Raw genomic sequence first — 21,197 nt, forward strand, 5'->3', positions numbered from 1 at the left:
TGTACATCCTGTCCCTCAGGATTCCCTCCAACAACTTGCCCACCACCAAGGTCTATAGTTCCCTGGCTTGTCTTTACCGCCCTTCTTAAACAGTGGCACCACGTTTGCCAACCTCCAGTCTTCCAGCACCTCACCTGTGACTATCGCTGATACAAATATCTCAGCAAGAGGCCCAGCAATCACTTCTCTAGCTTCCCACAGAGTTCTCAGGTACACCTGATCAGGTCCTGGGGATTTATCCACCTTTACACGTTTCAAGATATCCAGCACTTCCTCCTCTGTAATCTGGACATTTTGCAAGGTGTCACCATCTATTTCCCTCCAGTCCATATCTTCCATTTCCTTTTCCACAGTAAATACTGATGCAAAATATTCATTTAGTATCTCCCCCATTTTCTGTGGCTCCACACAAGCCACATTGGAGGAGAGGATGTTCAGTTGCACAGTGAATTATGGAAAAAGTTAAAGTTGGGGAGGGCTCAGCAGAGGAAATTAAATTTCCAGAACAAGTAATAGGACAGAGAGTATGGAAAGGCTCAGAAATCTAAATTCAGGCCCAGCAGATATGGAGACAATTATGAGAAGGGAGACAGTTAATCAGGACTGAGGGGTTTGTACTGAAATGCAAGAAATGAGGTAAATAAGCCTGTAATTGGCAGGTACGATGATGTGAGTATCACAGAGACAGGGCTGCAAGGGGAATAGGGCTGAGAACTGAATATCCAAGGACTCACATCCTATCGAGAGGACAGGTAGATGGGCAGAGGACGCATGGTTGGATTGTTCTTAAGAAATGGAATTAAATCATTAGCAAGAAGTGATACAGAGTTGAAAGACATGTGTACAGAGAGTTGAGAAGCCACAAAGGAGAAACGACCCTGATGGGAGTTATGCTCAGGCCTTCCAGTAGTGGTCAGGATGTGGGGGAGAAATTAAATCAGGAGATTTCATTGCATGCCTACAGTGTGGAAGCAGGTCTTTCAGCCCATCAAGTCCATGCTGCAGATTGAGGGGGAGAAGACTGAATCAGCTATAATGGTATTACAATGGAGTGAAGAGACATGAGGGAGCAGCCGGCTAGAGTTGATCAGAAGTGGAGCCTAGAAGGATAAATGGTAGAGCAGCATTGGCAGGAGTTTGTGGGGGAAATTTCCCTTATTCATAGTCACATCCTGATGACTGACCAAATTCAAGATACTTAATGCATCCTGAAACCCAGTGTCCAGGTAACTCTCCCCCTCCCTGATGTGTTTGACACTCAGACTTCAGCTCATCAATCTGAGCCAGAGTTCTCGAGCAACCAACACTTGCTACAGATGTAGTGACTATGAACCAAAATGGAGTCCATGAACTCCCACAATATACAGTTACAACTCATCACTTGGTCCAACATCTCTATTTTAAGTAATTAATTCTTAATTTGATGTTTGAATATTCCTTCTGGTCTTTTAGTTTGTACGCTGTATATAGAACATAGAACAATACAGCACAGAACAGGCCCTTCGGCCGGTCCAGCATCTCTATTTTAAGTAATTAATTCTTAATTTGATGTTTGAATATTCCTTCTGGTCTTTTAGTTTGTACGCTGTATATATTTCTCCTGTTTACCGTAACCTGTCAATTACCTACCAATGAACTTTTGGTTTTCCTGTAATGTCACTTCTATTGTGCTGGGCCTCAGTGATGGACTTCAATTGATCCTTTGAAAACACCTTACAAACTATGAAGTGAAAAAGTACCTCTTCCCTTCTGCACCGAATTCCCACACTGCCTCCAAATTTCCTGAACTATATATTCACTCAGGCTGTATCTCACTCCAAATGTGAGCTCTCCTTCCTAACTGTGTTTAGTTTACTAATCTAAACTTCAGGAATCTGCATTCCCACAGTAATCCTACAGTCATACCATGGTTACCAGCATTCCCACAATAATCCTACAGAACCCAGCATTCATGCAGTAATCCAATGGTAACCAACATTCCCCACAGTAATCCTACAGGAATGAGCATTCCCACAGGAATCCCACAGGAACCAGCATTCCCACAGGAACCAGCATTCCCACAGGAATCCCACAGGAACCAGCATTCCCACAGGAATTCCACTGGAACCATCATTCCCACCATAATTCCAAAGTAACTACCATTTTCATGAGCTGCCAGAAGGGTTTAGAAGGATATGAGCCAAATGCCGACAAATGAGGCGAGATTATATTAGGATAATTGGATGGCATGGATGAGTAGGACCGAAGGGTCTGTTTCCATGTTGTACAATTCTATGGTTAATAATCCTATAATATCCTACATTTTCACAGTAATCCCATAGTGAACAGCATTCCTGCAGTAATCCCATGGTCACTAGCATTCCCGTGATAGTCAGAATTATAATCTATGAGCCTGAAATTTGATTATTTGCTTCAATCGGCCACATACGTACTTTAGCTTTGAAAGCACAAAGTTTAAAAACCATTTCCAATGCGAATAGCCCAGTGAAAACTACATTCAGCGTGTCCGACAACTGGTTCATCTCCTCTGATTGCTCATAGTGCTGTGGAAAGAGACAGACAGGTCAGGATCCAAGCAGGTATCGCAAGTTACAACAGTGAACATGCCCCTTCAATCCAAGCTGAACCCTCATCCCAACCTGAAACTCCCAATCAGTCCCATATTGTGACCTAAGACCCTCATCCTAAACCTGACTCTCACCCCACACTGACCTCTGACACTCTGCCAACCATGGCTTCCATCAAAACCCTGACTCTTTCACCTCAAACCTCATACCAAGCCCGAACACTAACCTCTATCCAACCCTCACCCTGATCTCTAACCCTTACCCAAAACCTAAACCCCAAACCAAATACACAGAAAATATTCTGATAAAAGGCCAAATTATTATTTAAATGGGAAGCAGATTCAAAGTGCATCAGTGCAGAGGGATCTGGGTGTCTTTGTGCATGAATTACAGAAAATGGGTATGCAGGTGCAGCATATAATAAGAAAGACAAATGGAACACTGCTATTTCTTGTAAAAGGAGTGTTCTTACAACTATATATGACATTGGTGAGACCACATCTGGAATACGGTGTCCAATTTTAGTTTGCTTACTTGAAGGAGGATGTGGTGGCACTGGAGATAGTTCAGAGGAGGGTCCTAAACTTAATTCCAGGGATGAAAGGGCTGTCATACAAGGTGCAGTTGAATACCTTGGCCTTGTACTCACTGGGGTTCAGACAAATGAGGGGGGAATCTGATTGAGGCATATAAAATGCTGAAGGGGATTGATAAGATGGAGGTTGAACAGATGTTTTCCCTTCAGGGAGGGTCTCAAACAAGAGATCATAGCGGCGGCACAGTGACTCAGTGGTTAGCACTGCTGCCTCACAGCACCAGGGACTCTCTGTGTGGAGTTTGCACATTCTCCCCCGTGTCTGTGCGGGTTTCCTCCAGATGCTTCAGTTTCCTCCCACAGTCCAAAGATGTGCTGGTCAGGGTGAATTGCCTGTGCTAAATTGTCCATAGTGTTCAGGGATGTGTGAGTTGGGTGCATTAGTCAGGAATTGGTGTGGACTTGTTGGGCTGAATGGCCTGTTTCCACACTGTAGGAAACCTATGTAATACAGAATGAGAAGAGGTAGGTGCAAAACAGAAATGAGGAAAAACGATTTCTTTCAGAAGTTGTGAATCTGTGGAACTCACTGTCCAGAGTGTATTGGAGGCAGAATCAATCAGTAGATTCAAAAAAGAAAATAGATTCAAAAAAGAAATTGAAAAGCAGAATAAATGGGTGTGGGGCTCAGGCAGGAGAGTTTACTTCAGACCCAGGATAAAATCAGCTGTGATCATGTTAAATGCCAGAGGGTGCTTGAAGGGTTTGACTGCTTACTCCTGTTCCTAATTCCTATATTTACCCAGGGAATATAAGACAGGTTAACATCTGGATTAATCAGCTCATGTCATTGGACAGAGCAGAACAACCAGCCTCTTTCCTGATGAAGCGCTCTTACCCGAAGCGTCGATTCTTCTGCTCCTCAGATGCTGCCTGCCCCGCTGTGCTTTTCCAGCACCACACTCTCAGCTCTGAAATCATTGCCCCCTATCCTCCCACCAAAATCATCCTATGATCTGTGGTTTGTTCACTTCACTCAGCTCACCCTGCACCCAGGCACCTCCTCATCCCCTCACTCATTTCCTCACCCCTGCATTGTTCATTCAATGTCCTGAGGTATTTGAAACCATATCTGTAAGTGACAGCTACATTCATGAGATCAGTGGATATGACCTCTCTTTTCTCAGCTCTCATATGATCATTGGATTTCTTCTGGAGAGATGTTATTGGTTTATTTCTGTTTCAGTTAAGATTGTTGACACCACTGAGAATGGGGAGTGTTGCTAGATTAATGAAAACTTAGTTGACTTCAAGATCCTGAGAGAAACGCCCTCCCCACACTCACTCCCTCTGTTCCCAATATTTATTGCCCTGTGTTCCCAAATCCTGCTCCCTCTCTGGCCCAAACCCACCCATTCCACTCTCCCAACCCAGTAACCAATCTCCCCTGCAAACACATGTCCATACAAAGTACATATAATATATCCATCAATGTGAATAAGCATCACTCACCTGCATCGCGAGACAAACGGTATTGAGGAGGATGAGGGCAAACATGAGGTATTCAAAGTATGAGGAGGTCACCACATACCACACCTTGTACTGGTATTTGTTCTTGGGAATGTATCTCATGAGGGGTCGTGCCTTCAGGGCATACTGGACACACTGACGCTGCACAGGGAGACAGAAAATAAATTAGCAACACGTCACAGAAAAATACACAGCCTGTGGGAATGAGAGCCAATAGCCAACAAAAACAAAGGCAGACAAAGGATGTGGGTGGGGATTATTACTGTGGTAGGGATTATTCCTTGGATACAGGTTGTGGATGGGATTATTATTAGGTACAGTGTGTGGGTGAGATTTGTTAATGGTACGGGGATTATCACTTGAGGCAAGGTATGGTGGGGATTACTACGGCTGCACAAGGTGTGGGTGAGAATGATCACTGGGGTATGCGTTGTGATTAAGGATTGTTATTGGAGTACGGGGTGTGGGTTCGGATTGTGACTGGACTATGGGGACTCAGAGGGAATTGCTAATGGCACACAGAGTGTGATTGGGGAATATTACTGTGATACAAGGTATGGGTGGGATATATTACTGGGTACCCCTAGTATGGCTGGAGCATGTCACTGGCATATAGAGTGTTAGTGGGGTAGATTACTGGTGTATGGGTGTGGGAGGGGTGTATTGCTCGGGTAAGATGTGTAGGTGGGATTTGTCACTCAGGTCCAATATGAGGGATTATTACTGCTGTATGGGGCTTTGGTGCACCTTGTTATTGGGGTGTAGGTGGGGATTATTACTGGGTATAGAGGGTGGGTTGGGATAGTTCCCTGGGTGTAAGGTGTGGGTGAGGATCATTTCTCAGGAATAAGGTGTGGGGGCAGTTTGTTACTCGGGTAAAGAGCGTGGACAAGGGTTATTGCTTGGGTAGGAGGTGTGAATGAGAAATGTTACTCGGATGCACTGTGGCTGAGAAATGTTGCTTCAATTCGAGTTGTGGGCAAGCATTATTACGCGGGTCTGGGATATAAATGAGAATTTCTACCCTGGTATGAGGTGTGGACAACTAATGCTATTCAGGTACAGCATATGGACGAGGATTGTTACTTTTTAGCAAGTATGGGTGAGGAATTTTACTTGGGTCCAGGTGCAGTGAGGTTTGCTAGCAGAGCATGAGGTGTACCCAACGAATGCTAATTGCGTACGAGCTGTTGAAGATTTTTACTTAGGCTCTCTCGGTGGGAGAACATTTTGTTGATAGTGATCACAACTCCCTGACCTTTACTATAGCCATGGTGAAGTTTAGGAGCAGATAGTATGGGAAAGTATTTAATTGGGGGAGGGGAAATTCCAATGCCATTAGGCAGGAACTGTGGAGCATAAACTGGGAGCAGATATTCTCAGGGAAATGCACAACAGAAATGTGGAGGTTGTTCAGGGAGCACTTGCTGATAGTGCTGGACAGGTTTGTCCCCCTGGGGCAAGGAAGGGATGGTAGCGTGAAGGAACCTTGGATGACAAGGGATGTGGAACATTTTGTCAACAGGAAGCAGGAAGCTTATTTAAGGTTGAGGAAGCAAAGATCAGACAGGGCTCTAGAGAGTTACAAGATAGTAGCCAGAAAGGAACTGAAGAATGAACTTAGATCTAGAAGGGAGCATGGAAAAGCCTTGGGGGATAGGATTAAGGAAAACTCCAAGGTGTTACTCAGATACGGGCTATGAATGAGAATTGTTAATCAAGCATGGGGTGAGGACAAGGATTGTTAATTGGGCACGGGCTGTGAATGATGATTGTTACTCGGATACAGGCTATGGTTGAGGATTGTTACTCGGGTACGAGCCGAGGGCGAGGATCGTTACCTGGTTTTTGTCGAGCTCACAGTTCTTGTATTCAGCCTCTCCCTGTTCCTGGAACGTTACAATAACAAACCCCACAAAGATATTCATCATGAAGAAAGCAATGAGAATGATGTAGATGATGAAGAATATTGAAATGCCAACTCGGTAGTTGTAGATAGGGCCCATGTCTTCAGTGTGAGAGTCAATGGCTTTGTACAATAACCTGATGGCAGAGACAACAGTTACCTCTAGTCTGGGTATTTAGTCAGCGCCCTGTGTAATCCCCACCTCCACTCGCTTTGTTAGATCAATCCCATACCAAATCTTGATTGCAACTTGACAAGAGGAAAGTAAATAAGGGGAACCAGGGAAATCCTTCAGTTGAGATACTCACCCTAGCCCTAATAAGTGCTCAAAGTATTCAAGCCCAAGTACAAGTGGAAGCACAGCTTAAAATACACTCATAATCAGTCCCCTGGGTACTCAATGAAACAAGTGGTTTTGACAGAAATTCTGAGTGCTCCTCCAAAATGCAAACAATTATTAAGAATCTCGAGTACCCCTCCCTCAGTACTCATCGGGCCCTTCCCTCTGTAGATGGGGAGGTGGTGGTGGCGTAGTGGTAATGATTAGTAGTCCAGAACCCCAGTTAATGATCTTGAGACACAGGTTCAAATCTGATCGTAGCAGATGGTAAAATTAGATGTAAATAAAAAATATCTGCAATAAAAAACTTGCCCAATGGCAACCACGTAAATATTATTGATTGTCGTAAAAGCCCCCTGATTCACAACGGTATTTCAGGGAAGAAAACTGCCATTTTTGCCTGGTCTGGCCTATGCATGACTCGAGACCCACAGCAGTGTGGCTGGCTCTGAACTGCCACCCAGTCATAAATGCTGGTCAGTGTGCCCCCATCTCATGATCTGGAGAAGCCGGTGTTGGACTGGGGTACACTAAGTTAAAAGTCACACAACACTAGGTTATAGTCCAACAGGTTTATTTGGAAGCACTAGCTTTCGGAGCGCTGCTCCTTCATCAGGTGGTTGTATAGCATAAGATCATAAGACACAGAATTTATAGCAAAAGTTTACAGTGTGATGTAACTGAAATTATGTATTGAAACAGACCTGGATTGTTTGTTAAGTCTCTTATCTTTTAGAATGAACATGCTGGTTTCAGTTCTTTCACATGTAAATTGCAGAACCTTTTTGAAGTTATATTCTCAAGTGAACTTTAACAATTGGTGTCATGTTGGCCCAGATAATGATTGAAGATGTGAGGTGTCCTGTGTGAGGCTGTCTGTGCCACAATGTTCAACTGATTCTAATCTAAAAAATAGATTTACAGAATCTTACATGGATTCATGCAGTTTTTGAGCAAAATAAAATGAACTCTGCAAGTACAAATTCACCCCACAAACTGATATATGTGGGTGGGTGTGGTGGTGGGGGGGGCTATGAGTGTGAGTGTGTGTATGTATGTGAGTGTGAGTGTAAAGGGGTATAAGTCAGTGAGAGGGTGCATGCGTGCATGTGAGTGTGTGTGTAAACGTATGAGAGAGAGCTTGTGTATGAGAGAGGGTCTGCATGAGTGTATGAGTTTATAGGCCTGTGTGTGTGTCTGTAGAAGTGCCTGTGTGTCGGAATGTGTGTGTGAAGGAGTGTCTGTATGTCTGTTTGCGTGTCTGTGAGTCTGCATCTGTCTGTGAGTGTGTGCGTGTGTGTGTATAGTGCAGTGGAGTCACCTATAGTATGACATGAACCCAAGCTCAAAGGCATGTAGAAGGTATTTTGAAACCCATTATACAGGGGACCCCCAGCTTCTGTCGCGACACTACAGATTTCTTAACACCCACAGACCAGTCGAACCGGGAACATTCCTCGTCACAGTGGACGTTTCCGCACTCTACACCAGCATCCCCCACAATGATGGCATCGCAGCAACAGCCTCAGTACTCAACACCAACAACTGCCAATCTCCGAACACCACCCTACAACTCATCCGCTTTATCCTCGATCACAACGTCTTCACCTTTGACAACCAGTTCTTCATCCAGACACACGGAACAGCCATGGGGACCACATTTGCGTCCCAATATGCCAACATCTTCATGCACAGGTTCAAACAAGACTTCTTCTCTACGCAGGATCTCCAACCAACATTGTACACCAGGTATATTGACGACATTTTCCTCCTCTGCACCCATGGCGAGGAGTCACCGAAAAAACTACAAAGTGATATCAACGAGTTTCATCCCATCATCAAACTCACCATAGACTACTCTCGTCTATCTGTCTCATTCTTGGGCACATGCGTCTCGATTAAGGATGGGTATCTCAGCACCACACTCTACCACAAACCCACGGATAACCTCACAATGCTACACTTCTCCAGCTTCCACCTAAAATATATTAAAACAGCCATCCCTAACGGACAAGCCCTACGCATACACAGGATCTGCTCAGGTGAGGAGGAACGTGACGGACACCTGGAAGTACTCAGGGATGCCCTCACAAGAACTGGGTACGATGCCCAACTCATCGACCGCCAGTTCCGACGTGCCACAACAAGGAACCATAACGACCTCCTCAGGAGACAGACACGTGCTGCAACTGACAGGGTACCCTTCGTTGTCCAGTACTTCCCAGGAGCCAAAAAACTACACCTTGTTCTTCACGGCCTGCAACACATTATCATTGAGGATGAGCACCTCACCAAGACCTTCCCCACACCTTCACTTCTCACCTTTAAACAACCACCAAATCTCAAACAGATCATTGTTCTTAGTAAACTCCCTGGTTTCAGGACAACAGCATACACCCCTGTCACCATCGATGCTGTGACACAGATACCACCATTATCTGTGGAGACGCCTCCCAACATGTACATAGCAGGTACTCATGCGACTAAGCCAACGTTGTCGATCTCATACACTGCAGGCAAGGAGGCCCTGAGACAATGGCACATTGGCGAGACCGAGCAGAGGCTACGACAACGGATGAATAGACACCGCACAACAATCAACAGACTGGAGGGTTCCCTCCCAGTCAAAGAACACTTCAGCGGTCTGGGACATTTGACCTCGGACCTTTGGGTGACCGTCCTCCAAGGCAGACTTTGGGACAGACAACAATGCAAAGTGGCCAAGCAGAGGCTGATAGCTAAGTTCAGTACCCATGGGGATGGCCTCAACTGGGACCTTGGGTTCATGTCACACTATAGGTGACCCCACCGCACTAGACACACACACACACACACACACAGACACAGACACACACACACAGACACACAGACATAGACACACAGACACGCACACACACAAACATAGACACACACATACACACTCCTACAGACATACACACACTCACGCAGACTGTCTCTCATACACAGGCCCTTTCTCATACACTCACACATACACTCTCAAACTCTCACACACCCTCTCACAGACTTATATCCCTTTACACTCATACTCACATACATACACACATTCTCTCACAGACACCCATAAGCCCCCCCAAACACACACTCACATGCACACATACACATATGAGTTTATGGGGTGAATTATACTTGCAGAATTACGTTCTATTTTGCTCAAAAACTGCATGAATCCATGTAAGATTCTGTAAATACCTTTTTTAGAAATAGAATCCGCCTCACACAGGGCACCTCACACCTTCAATACATTATCTGGGCCAACATGACACCAATTGTTAAATTCACTTGAGAATATAACTTTAAAAAAGTTTTGCGATTTAGGTATGAAAGAACTGAAACCAGCATGTTCATTCTAAAAGATGAGAGACTTAACAAACAATCCAGGTCTTTTTCAATATATAATTTCAGTTACATCACACTGTAAACTTTTGCTATAAATTCTGTGTGCTATGATGTTATGCTCCATAACCACTTGATGAAGGAGCAGCGCTCTGAAAACTAGTGCTTCCAAATAAATCTGTTGGACTATAACCTGGTGATGTGTGATTTTTAACTTCCCACATCTCATGAATGTATAAAAATACTCACTCGATCCCTTCCCCAGGACCACTATCCCTGCCCTCAGTACACAGCCCTTCCCTCAGTACACACTCAGCCCTACCCTCAGGTCCAACCAGAGCCCACTCTTGGTACTCACTGGGGCCACCCCTCGAAGGTGGAAACTGTGAAGAGAGCCATCATCGCCAACAGCACATTGTCAAAATTGAAGTCGCTATTAACCCACATTCGCTCCTGGACTGACAGCTGATCTGGTTCAGTATAGACAATGAACTGGCCTCTGAGAGAGAGAAGGAGAAAGGAGGGAACAGGAAAGAGGGTGGGGAGGGATAGAAAATAGAGAGAGGGGTAAGAGGTTCGCGAGAGTGGAGTGAGGCGATGGAAGATGAAGAGAGTGAAAGAGGTAGAAAGGAGGCAGAGGGTCAGTGGGAGAGATTGAAGGGGGAGACACAATGGAGAGGAGAGGGAGTAGGAAGAAAGGGAAATAGGGGAACATAATGGGAAGGAGTGTGGGGTGGTGGAGTGGAGTGGAGAGACAGGAGGGATGAAAGTAAGTGAGAGGAGGCAGAAATACAAGAGGGAGAGAAGGAGGGAGAGGCATATGTGGAGAAAGGGGGCAGAGACAGAGGACCAGGAATGGGTGAGAGTGAGAAAAAGAGCACAAGGAGGTGGGAAGTAGAGTGGGGAGAAAGGATGAGAAAGACAAAGGGATGGGAGAGAAAGTGAGAATGAGAGAGAGGGAGGAGAGGAAGAAAGACATAATGACTGCAGTTTTCAACAGATTTTCAAATTTGGTAGAATAAGTTGAGAAGGATGTTGCATGGTAAACAGAAATCTTGGTTTTATCACTGAGACACTAAATACAACAAGAAAATTATGCTGAAACCTTAAAGAAGAACTGATCAACCCCAACAATCATATCAGTTTCAATTCTATGCATCACTTTAGGAAGGACATCAAGGCCAGAGAAAGTGTAGAGCAGAGTTTTACTGGAATGATTCCAAGATGATGGACAGACTGCAGAAGCTGAGACTGTTATAGAGGTTTAAGAGCTTTTTTAACAGATGTTCCAAATGATGACAGATTTTGATCAGATAGATGTAGTTAATGTAAGGAGTCTGACAAACAATGCAGTTGAGTTGAGGTACAAATTAAAACATAGGGCCGTGATGTCAACACTGACACTGAGACACGGGTGAGAGAAGGGCAGGTTTGAGCAGTCCAATATCCCAGGATACAGGATAAAAGATGTCACAATTTTAATCACGGAATCTATTACAGCAGTTAGGAGGGATGAGGCATATGAATAGAACTTAAAAACCAGAGCGCAGCAATCACATTGCTGGGAGTTACTGTAAGCCCCCGACAGTCTGAGAGAAGAGCAGATAGTTAGGCAAGTTTCAGGGAAGCGTAAAAGTAATAGGGTGGCAATATCAGGAGATTTCAACTTCCCCAAAATTAACTGGGGTAATCAGAGCGTGAAAGGCTTGGAGGGAGCAGAATTCTTCAAATGCATCCAGGACAGCTTTTTAAGCCAGTACACAGAAGACCCTATAAGAGAGGGGACAGTCTAGACTTCACTTTAGGTCACAAAGTTTGTCAAGTGGTTGAAGTGCCACTGAGGTACAGCAGGCAGCGATTATAACTCTGTTATATTCAAGATTGTTATGGAAAAAGACAAAAATGGGCCTGAAATCAATGTTCTCAACTGAGGAAGGCTGATTTCAATAAGATCAGATATCGTTTATCCGGTGTGCAGTGGGAACAGATATTTTCAGGTAAATCTGTTTCAGGACAATTGGATACATTCAAGAAAGAAATATGGAGAGTACAGGGTCAACATGTAAAAGTCCTGTGAATCTGGATATTGAAGGATAAATAGCATTGGAATAAGAGAAAAAGGGAGGCTCAAAACAGAAGTCCTACAGGAGTATGGAATATGCAACAGGGAACTTAAAAAGGAAAGGAGAGCTCAAAGAGGATATGAAAGGATACTAGTAGGTAAAATAGAGAAAAATCCAAAGTTGCCTCATACATCCATTAAAGATAAAGGATAATGACGAATGAGTAATTTATGTATGGAGCCAGGTAGGATTCAAAATGAACACTTTGTGTTGGTGTTTACTGGTGGGAGGGACCATATACCTAGAGAAATCAGTAAGAACAACTGTGAGCTGAAAATGTGTTGCTGGAAAAGCGCAGCAGGTCAGGCAGCATCCAAGGAGCAGGAGAATCGACGTTTCGGGCATAAGCCCTTCTTCAGGATTCCTGAAGAAGGGCCTATGCCCGAAACATCGATTCTCCTGTTCCTTGGATGCTGCCTGACCTGCTGCGCTTTTCCAGCAACACATTTTCAGCTCTGATCTCCAGCATCTGCGGTCCTCACTTTCTCCTCGAAGAACGACTGTGATACAATTTTAAATTAGGTTCTGAGTAGTCTGGCAGATTTAAAAGCAGATATATCTCCAACGCCAAATGAAATGTATCCCATTTGAGTGAGGAAAGGAATAAAATAGCAGGAATGCTTACAAAAAATTTCAATTCCTCTCTGGCCACAAGAGAGGCTCCATAGGACTGGAGGACAATCAGTGTGGCACCATTATTCTGGAAAGAAGCAAGGGATAAACCATGAAACTACAGGCTAGTTCGTTTAATCTCGGCGGTGGAGAAATGATTGGAAGCAATTCTGAGGGACAAAATTAATTTGCATAGGAGAGGCAGGGTTCAATCAAGAACAGGCAGCATGGTCTTGTTAAGGGGAGACCATGTCTGACCAACTTGAATGAGTTTTCTGAAGAGGTGACCAGGTGTGTAGATGAGGGCAATGCTTTTGATGTGTTTAGTCCTCACTTTCTCCTCATGCTTTTGATTTGGTCGACTAGGACTTCAGCAAGACTCCTGGTAAGTTCCTACCATGGGAGATTGATAGCAAAGCTAGGAGTCAATGGGATCCAAGAAAATTTGGCAAGTTGGATTCACAATTGGCTGAGTGGGTTGGAAGCAGAGGGTAATGTCTGCGTGGGTTTCCTCCCGGTGCTCCTGCTTCCTCCCACAATCCAAAGATGTGCAAGTTCGGTGAACTGGCCACATTAACTTACCCATAGTGATCAGGGATGTGCAGGTTAAGTGCATTAGTTAGGGGTAAATGTAGAGTAATAGGGTAGGGGTATAGGTCTGGGTGGGTTACTCTTTGGAGGCTGAGCTTGCTGGGCCGAATGGCCTGTTTCCACACTGTAGGGATTCTATGAAATTGAATTCAACCCGAATATCCAGCTAAGTGTGAGGTGATGCACTTGAGCGGGACAAACAAGACAGGGGAATACATGATGAACGTAGGGCCCGGGGAAGCATCAAGGATCAGAAGGACCATGGTGTGCATATATATACCAGACACTTAAGATATCAGGACAGGTGGATAAAATGGTTAAGAAGGCACAAGATGTAAAAGCAGGGAGGTTATACTAGAACTGTATAATATGTTGGTTAGGCCTCAGCTCGAGCATGTGTGCAGTTCTGAAATCCACAAGGTGCAGAGGAGATTTACCAGGATGTTGCCATGGTGGGAGAATTTCAGACATGAAGAGAGATTTGACAGACTAGGGTAGTTTTCCTTCGAACAGTGGAGATTGACAGGGGACATGATTAAGATGTATAAAGTTATGAGGACAGAGATAGGATAGACAGCAACAAACTTACCCCCTTGATGGAGGGATCAACGACCAGGAACATCAATTTAAGGTCAGGGCAGGAGATTTGGAGGGGCTGTGAGGAAAGGTTTTTCACCCAGAGGGTGGTCGGGTTCTAGAGCCCACTGCTTGTAAAGGTGGTAGAGGCAGAAACCTTTAGAACATTTAAGAATTATTTAGATGCCCACTTGTGATTCTGTATACAACGCCAAGAGCTGGGAAATGCAATTTGATGAAGGGCTTTTGTCCGAAACATCGATTTTACTGCTCCTCGGATACTGCCTGAACTGCTGTGCTCTTCCAGCACCACTAATCCAGAATCTGGTTTCCAGCATCTGCAGTCATTGTTTTTACCGAATTAGAATAATTAGGCTGTTGTTTTTGACAAAAGCAGATATGATGGGCTGAAGGGCCTTTTTTTGTGCTGTAGGTCTCTATGATAAGGAGGAAGCATTTGAAAATATAAGGAACAATAACAGACAACACAGGTTAAGTAGAAAAATTAGCAGAGATGAATTGACAAATTTTTTTAGTGATTTGAGATGTTATATTTTTTGGATCCTACAAATTCAAAATAATCACCCTTTTCGATTCAGAGGACCATCTTCACTCCTTATATTCCTTGCTGCTCCCTGTGCCTGGTGCCTGAGACACTGGAGCAGTAAATGTGGCACCCTGGCAGTACAGTCATGTGACAATCACTTCCAAGCTCTTCAAGAATTACATAACAATATGACATCCCTTTCTTTAAAACACACTGGAATAGTCATATTGATATAGTGATCATTAACTTTCCTTAATTATCTAAAGATTAACAATTTCTTTTTGATTAATCAGAACATCTTCAGAGTTTGATAATCTTTTTTTTCCTTAAGATATTATTCATGCTATTGCTCTGGTGGTAAAATGTATCTCTATCCTGTAGGCTTAGAATTCAGTGCTGTCACTGTAAGCTGGCACACCGCTCAGGCAATGTTGCAGCTGGTGTCATAGGAGCTGTGTCAATGTTCCTAATGTGTCTCTTGTTAGTGATACCATTGATGTTGTTTCAGTTGGCTGTTGACCATGTTGGTGACCATGTTGACCTTCTTTCATTTTCCAACTCGGGTATTGGTCGAATATGAATTCTGTTCCTTCTTATTTGCTCACCAGTTTTGGTTTATTGATAGAGTTTCTGACTCATTATCAATGTTTACCTGATTTTCACAATTGGATCCTCTATGTACAGCTGTCCTTTCAGCCACTCAGCACAGCGTTTAAATATTGACGTCCTTCTGCCTGTGCATTAATAAGTAGCTGAGTGACTGGCTTTTGTCTGTCTTAGAATGTGTCTCCTTGCACACATCTTCCCTGAGAATGTTGAAACTCCACGGAGTGATTCTGACCCTGCTCATCACCAATTTTCTTCATTGTCTCTCTCACATTTACCATATTTTTTGAAAAGCGAAGCATGGAGGAACTCATGTCCTGGGTCATGCCGAGAAACAGCTCTCCTCTTTCTCATCTCTTTCACTTTCATTTCAGAGGTAGCTGTAACTTTTTCAGGATTTGGCTCGACTCCATCAGGCATGTGCATCATTCTGAAGAACTGGTCTTTTTCACAATGCATTTCTCTGCAAACAACTTGATCCCAGTTTTCCTGGATTGCTCCATGGCGTTGGCTGGATGTTTTTCACCTACACCATAGATTTGGATATCATTAGCGATGCTGACCACCCCTTTACATCACCAGTATGTCATATCCATATACTGCTGGAACACATTGTCACCAATTTAAGGCCAAATCATTGAAACAGGAATTGAAGCCAGCCCAGGATGTGTCAAATGTTGTCATTAGCAAAGATTCCTCACCAGGCTTCATGTTCAGGTAGCCATTTCTGCCATTGGGTTTCGTGAATACGTGAGGTCATGATTCCTCACTGTAGCTTCATTACGATCTTTGGGATTCAGGCAAATCCTTTGCCATCTACTTGCCTTCTCATTTACCAAAATGAGATTTACTCAACTGTAGGCTCTGTGATTATAGTGATCACTTCATTTTTTTCCACCATTGGGAATTCTCTACGATTCCCTTTTGTTCTATTGCGATTTCACATGGAGGTTAAATCATTGGCTTCATTGTTGGATCAATAAGCAATATTCATGCCACACAAATACCAAGTAATGACTATCTCCAGCGAGAGACAATCAAATCATTGTTCCATGACATTCAATGACATTTCCATCAATGAATTCCCTCACTATTGACATTCTGAACGTTACCATTGACCAGAAACTGAACTGGGCTAGCCATGTAAATATATGATTACAAAAGCAGGTCAGAAGATAGGAACCCCACAGTGAGTAACTCACTTTCTAAATCCCAAAGCCTGTCCACTATCAATAAGCACAAATCAGGATTGTGATGGAATACTTCCCACGGTGGCTCAGTGGTTAGCACTGCTGCCTCACAGCACCAGGGTCCCAGGTTTGATTCCAGCCTCGGGTGACAGTCTGTGTGGAGTTTGCACATGCTCCCCGTGTCTGTGTGGGTTTCCTCTGGGTGCTCTGGTTTCCTCCCACAGTCCAAAGATGTGCAGGTCAGGTGAATTGGCCATGCTAAATTGTCCATAGTTGTTAGGTGCATTAGTCAGGGGGTGGGTTACTCTTCGGAGGGTTGGTGTGGAATTGTTGGGCCGAAGGGCCTGTTTCCACACTGTAGGGAATCTAATCTAATCTAATCTCCAACAACACTCAAGAAACTGGATACCATTCAGGACAAAAAATCTACTTGATTGACACTTATCCACCACTTTCATCATTCACTCCCTTCACTGCAAACAATGATGAATTCACTTCCGAACAACACTATCCCGATACACCATAAGGACTGTACAGGTTCAAGAAGGCAGCTCACAAAAACTTTCTCAAGGGCAATTAGGGATAGGCAATTACTGCTGTTTGGGGTAAGTGATGTCCACTTACCCCAAACAAATATAAAGAAATACTGATGTGATGGTCTAAATCTCCAAAGCATCCTAACATCTCACTAAAATACACTGGACACATTTGTATCAGATCTTTCTTGCTTCTGATGAAAATGTTTTTCAATAGCTATATTACCTTCAACCCTCAGCACTGCCTCCTTCATCAGTTAACTGGGATATGCTACAGTTCTACTCAACGCCAGGAAGTCAGACCCATTGTTTCTGTGATGTGGAACATACCGATAACATTTTGTCCTTTAAAGGTCCCACACATTTGGGTTGTTCCTGAAGAAGGGCCTGTGCCCGAAACGTCGAATCTCCTGTTCCCTGGATGCTGCCTGACCTGCTGTGCTGTTCCAGCAATAAAGTTTCAACTTTGATCTCCAGCATCTGCAGACCTCACTTTCTCCTCGTTGTTCCTATCAGGCAAATCACAGACTCCCCATAAGTTATTAGCATGATGTTTCTTAGTTTCAAATCATCTTTCCTTGGGTAACAAATGCCTTTTAAATGTTTTAGAAAGATCTCCTGGTCACGTCTGAGTGAGATGATGTTAGTCAGTGCTCCGGTGAGGTTTATGGTTCCAGGTGTATTTCCCAACATCCCCCTGATTTGAATGTTTACATGAATTTCTTTCCTCTGGGAACTGTCACATTTGGATATTTCCTGTAGTTTGACTGACCCTATATCGACTGTGTTTGCAAATTCATCATCTTCCACCTACAGTTCATTTTGGTTTGTTTTCCTTCTTATTTGTACTGTTGCACTGTCTCAGATAACTCCTCGATTATCTGTTTTCCTTCTTCCAGTGATTGGATTTTCCTCAAACTCTGCAGTTAGATCCATATGAAAGACATTTTCTTCTGTCCATCCACTAGTCCTGCATGTTTTTCATTCCTTCATTCCTCTTTTGAACTGAACTGAAAGCTAAGTCTTTGGGTAGTCAGCATCTTTACCTATCTACCATGCACTGGTACTGTCTGTATATGCTCTGGCAGTGTGTACCTGTGCCCTGGTACTGTCTGTATATGCACTGGCAGTGCGTACCTGTGCCCTGGTACTGTCGGTATATGCTCTGGCAGTGTGTACCCGTGCCCTGGTACTGTCTGTATATGCACTAGCAGTGCGTACCTGTGCCCTAGTACTGTCTGTATATGCACTGGCAGTGTGTACCCGTGCCCCTAGTACTGTCTGTATATGCTCTGGCAGTGTGTACCCGTGCCCCTAGTACTGTCTGTATATGGTCTGGTAGTGTGGACCTGAGCCCCTAGTACTGTCTGTATATGCTCTGGCAGTGTGTACCTTTGCCCTGGTACTGTCTGTATATGCTCTGGCAGTGTGTACCCGTGCCCTAGTACTGTCTGTATATGCTCTGGCAGTGTGTACCCGTGCCCCTAGTACTGTCTGTATATGGTCTGGTAGTGTGGACCTGAGCCCTCATACTGTCTGTATATGCTCTGGCAGTGTGTACCCATGCCCTAGTACTGTCTGTTTATGCTCTGGCAGTGTGTACCCGTGCCCTAGTACTATCTGTATATGCTCTGGCAGTGTGTACCCATGCCCTGGTACTGTCTGTATATGCTCTGGCAGTGTGTACCCGTGCCTTAGTAGTGTCTGTATACGCTCTGGCAGTGCATACCCATGCCTTAGTACTGTTGTATATGCTCTGGCAGTGCGTACCTGTGCCCTAGTACTGTCTGTATATGCTCTGGCAGTGTGTACCCATGCCCTAGTACTGTCTGTATATGCTCTGGCAGTGCGTACCAGTGCCCTAGCGCTGTCTGTATATGCTCTGGCTGTGTGTACCCGTGCCCTAGTACTGTCTGTATATGCTCTGGCAGTGTGTACCCGTGCCCTGGTACTGTCTGTATATGCTCTGGCAGTGTGTACCTATGCCCCTAGTACTGTCTGTATATGCTCTGGCAGTGTATACCCGTGCCCTGGTACTGTCTGTATATGCTCTGGCAGTGTGTACCCGTACTCTGGTACTGTCTATGTACGCTCTGGCAGTGCGTACCCATGCCTTAGTACAGTTGTATATGCTCTGGCAGTGTGTACCCGTGCCCCTAGTACTGTCTGTATATGCTCTGGCAGTGTGTACCCGTGCCCCTGGTACTGTCTGTATATGCTCTGGCAGTGTGTACCCCTACTCTGGTACTGTCTATGTACGCTCTGGCACTGGTCCATAGCCTTGTGAGCTTGTACTGCAAGGTTTGCAGAGTCCGAAAGAAGCTCATCTCTCAATCTTCCATCTGTATCCTGGACTTTACACTTTTTAGGTTAGAATTTTGTACAGAATGTTTTCTGCCTCAGGCTTTGAAATGTGTATCTGTTGGATCAGATGCTCAGATGTTTGGCTGGAGATGCCTGCTGAACCTTTCAAACATTTTGCCTGGCCTTTTACTCTCACCCTCCCTCTCATCTTCTAGCTTTAAACAGGCTCAAACCCTTCTCTCCTGAACTTTCTAAATGCCTCAACCACGTCATCAGCTTCCGAATCCATTCAAGGTTAATGCTGTGTGTTCATGCTGAGGGAGGTTTCCCTCACTTGGCTACTCGTTTCAGTTGAACTCATTTAATCCCATTCAACATTAAATCTATTTACATGGTGTGCTTTACTCACTGACCCCGACTGAAACCATGCCATGTTGTTTAAGTCCGATATGTTGAAAATAATTACACTTTCCAAACATTTCTTGCACCTCACACTAAGCTGGTAGGCTCAGTGGTTTTGTTACCATGGCTCAGCACCTGACTGCAGTGCAGCAGTAAATCTTACACCCTGAATGTACAAAAGCATTAGTTCCCTGCTCTTTACAAGGAAATTGCCTGAATCAGAAGGGAATTGAATTAATACCTGGAAAAAACAATTTTGATAGATACTAGGAAAAGACAGGTGGAATTGTAGCAGCTTTCTAATTCTATCTGGACAGGCACAATGTATTGATACAGCACAAAGAGAAGGCAATCATTTATGATCATTGATCCTAAAAACGTTCAGCCAAATATCTGTAAAAATCCAACTCTTGGTTCTCAGGCCACAGAGGCCCATGAGCATCTAGCCAGAACATTCACTGAAACAGCGGGGCCAACTCTTACCCTACTCACACTCACTTGCAGTCTTCTTCTGTCATCTTGGAGGGATCAGTGCAGCTGAAAAGCTTTCCCTAAATTAAAGAAGATGATAAATTAGCAACAAACAATGATATTACACGGTCAGTTATCAAGGGGAGGGTATTAATCCAGCATCAGTTTCAGACATAAACTGGGAACCACCTGCAAGTTCTGGTCCGAGCCATGCATCCTTGTACCTTGGAACCATATCACTGTTCCTACACTGTCACCGATATTGAAAAACCATAGATCTCCAACCTAACAATACTATGGGTGGGCTTATGCCCATGAACTGCAACAATTCAAGAATTTTTAAAAGTACAGAATATCAGCAACAGTACTCCAGTTAGCCATCTGTAAACTCTCGGGAGGCAATGGTGTACTGGTATTGTCGCTGGACTAGAAATCCAGAAATCCAGGTACTCCTCTCCACTGAGGACAGTGATGGTGGATTTTCCATTCATATCGGCACGGTGGCTCAGTGGTTAGTACTGCTGCCTCACAACACCAAGGTCCCAGGTTTGATTCCAGCCTCGGGCAAATGTCTGTGTGGAGTTTGCACCTTCTCCCCGTGTCTGTGCATGCTCCCTTTGGGTGCTCTGGTTTCCTCCCACAATCCACAGATGTGCAGGTCAGGTGGATTGGCGAGGTTAAATTGTCCATAGTGTTTGGTGCATTAGTCAGAGGGAAATGGGTCTGGGTCGGTTACTCTTCGGAGGGTCGGTGTGGACTGATTGGGCCGAAGGGCCTGTTTCTACACTGTAGGGAATCTAATCATTTAGGGTGTAGGTTTGCTTGCTGAGCTGTAGGTTTATATCCAGATGTTTCATTACCTGGCTAGGTAACATCATCAGTGGCGACCTCCAAGTGAAGTGAAGCTGTTGTCTCCTGCTTTCTATTTATATCTTTCTCCTGGATGGGGTTCCTGGGGTTTGTGGTGATGTCATTTCCTGTTCGTTTTCTGAGGGGTTGATAGATGG

General features: G+C 44.4%; 1 protein-coding gene across 1 annotated transcript in view; it reads right to left on the reverse strand.

The window, feature by feature from the left end:
• The window catches only part of LOC122562953 (voltage-dependent L-type calcium channel subunit alpha-1S-like), a 172,513-nt gene that overhangs the window by 62,438 nt on the left and 88,878 nt on the right, over positions 1-21,197 (reverse strand). Inside the window, exons 18-22 of the mRNA XM_043716256.1 lie at positions 20,218-20,270; positions 10,591-10,731; positions 6,474-6,675; positions 4,615-4,773; positions 2,433-2,543 (exon numbers count right to left, since the gene is read on the reverse strand). Of these exons, the coding sequence (XP_043572191.1) occupies positions 2,433-2,543; positions 4,615-4,773; positions 6,474-6,675; positions 10,591-10,731; positions 20,218-20,270 (666 nt within the window). The remainder of the gene's footprint in view (positions 1-2,432; positions 2,544-4,614; positions 4,774-6,473; positions 6,676-10,590; positions 10,732-20,217; positions 20,271-21,197) is intronic.

This window comes from Chiloscyllium plagiosum, chromosome 26 (genome assembly GCF_004010195.1).
Source record: "Chiloscyllium plagiosum isolate BGI_BamShark_2017 chromosome 26, ASM401019v2, whole genome shotgun sequence".
NCBI classification, from domain to species: Eukaryota; Metazoa; Chordata; class Chondrichthyes; order Orectolobiformes; family Hemiscylliidae; genus Chiloscyllium; species Chiloscyllium plagiosum.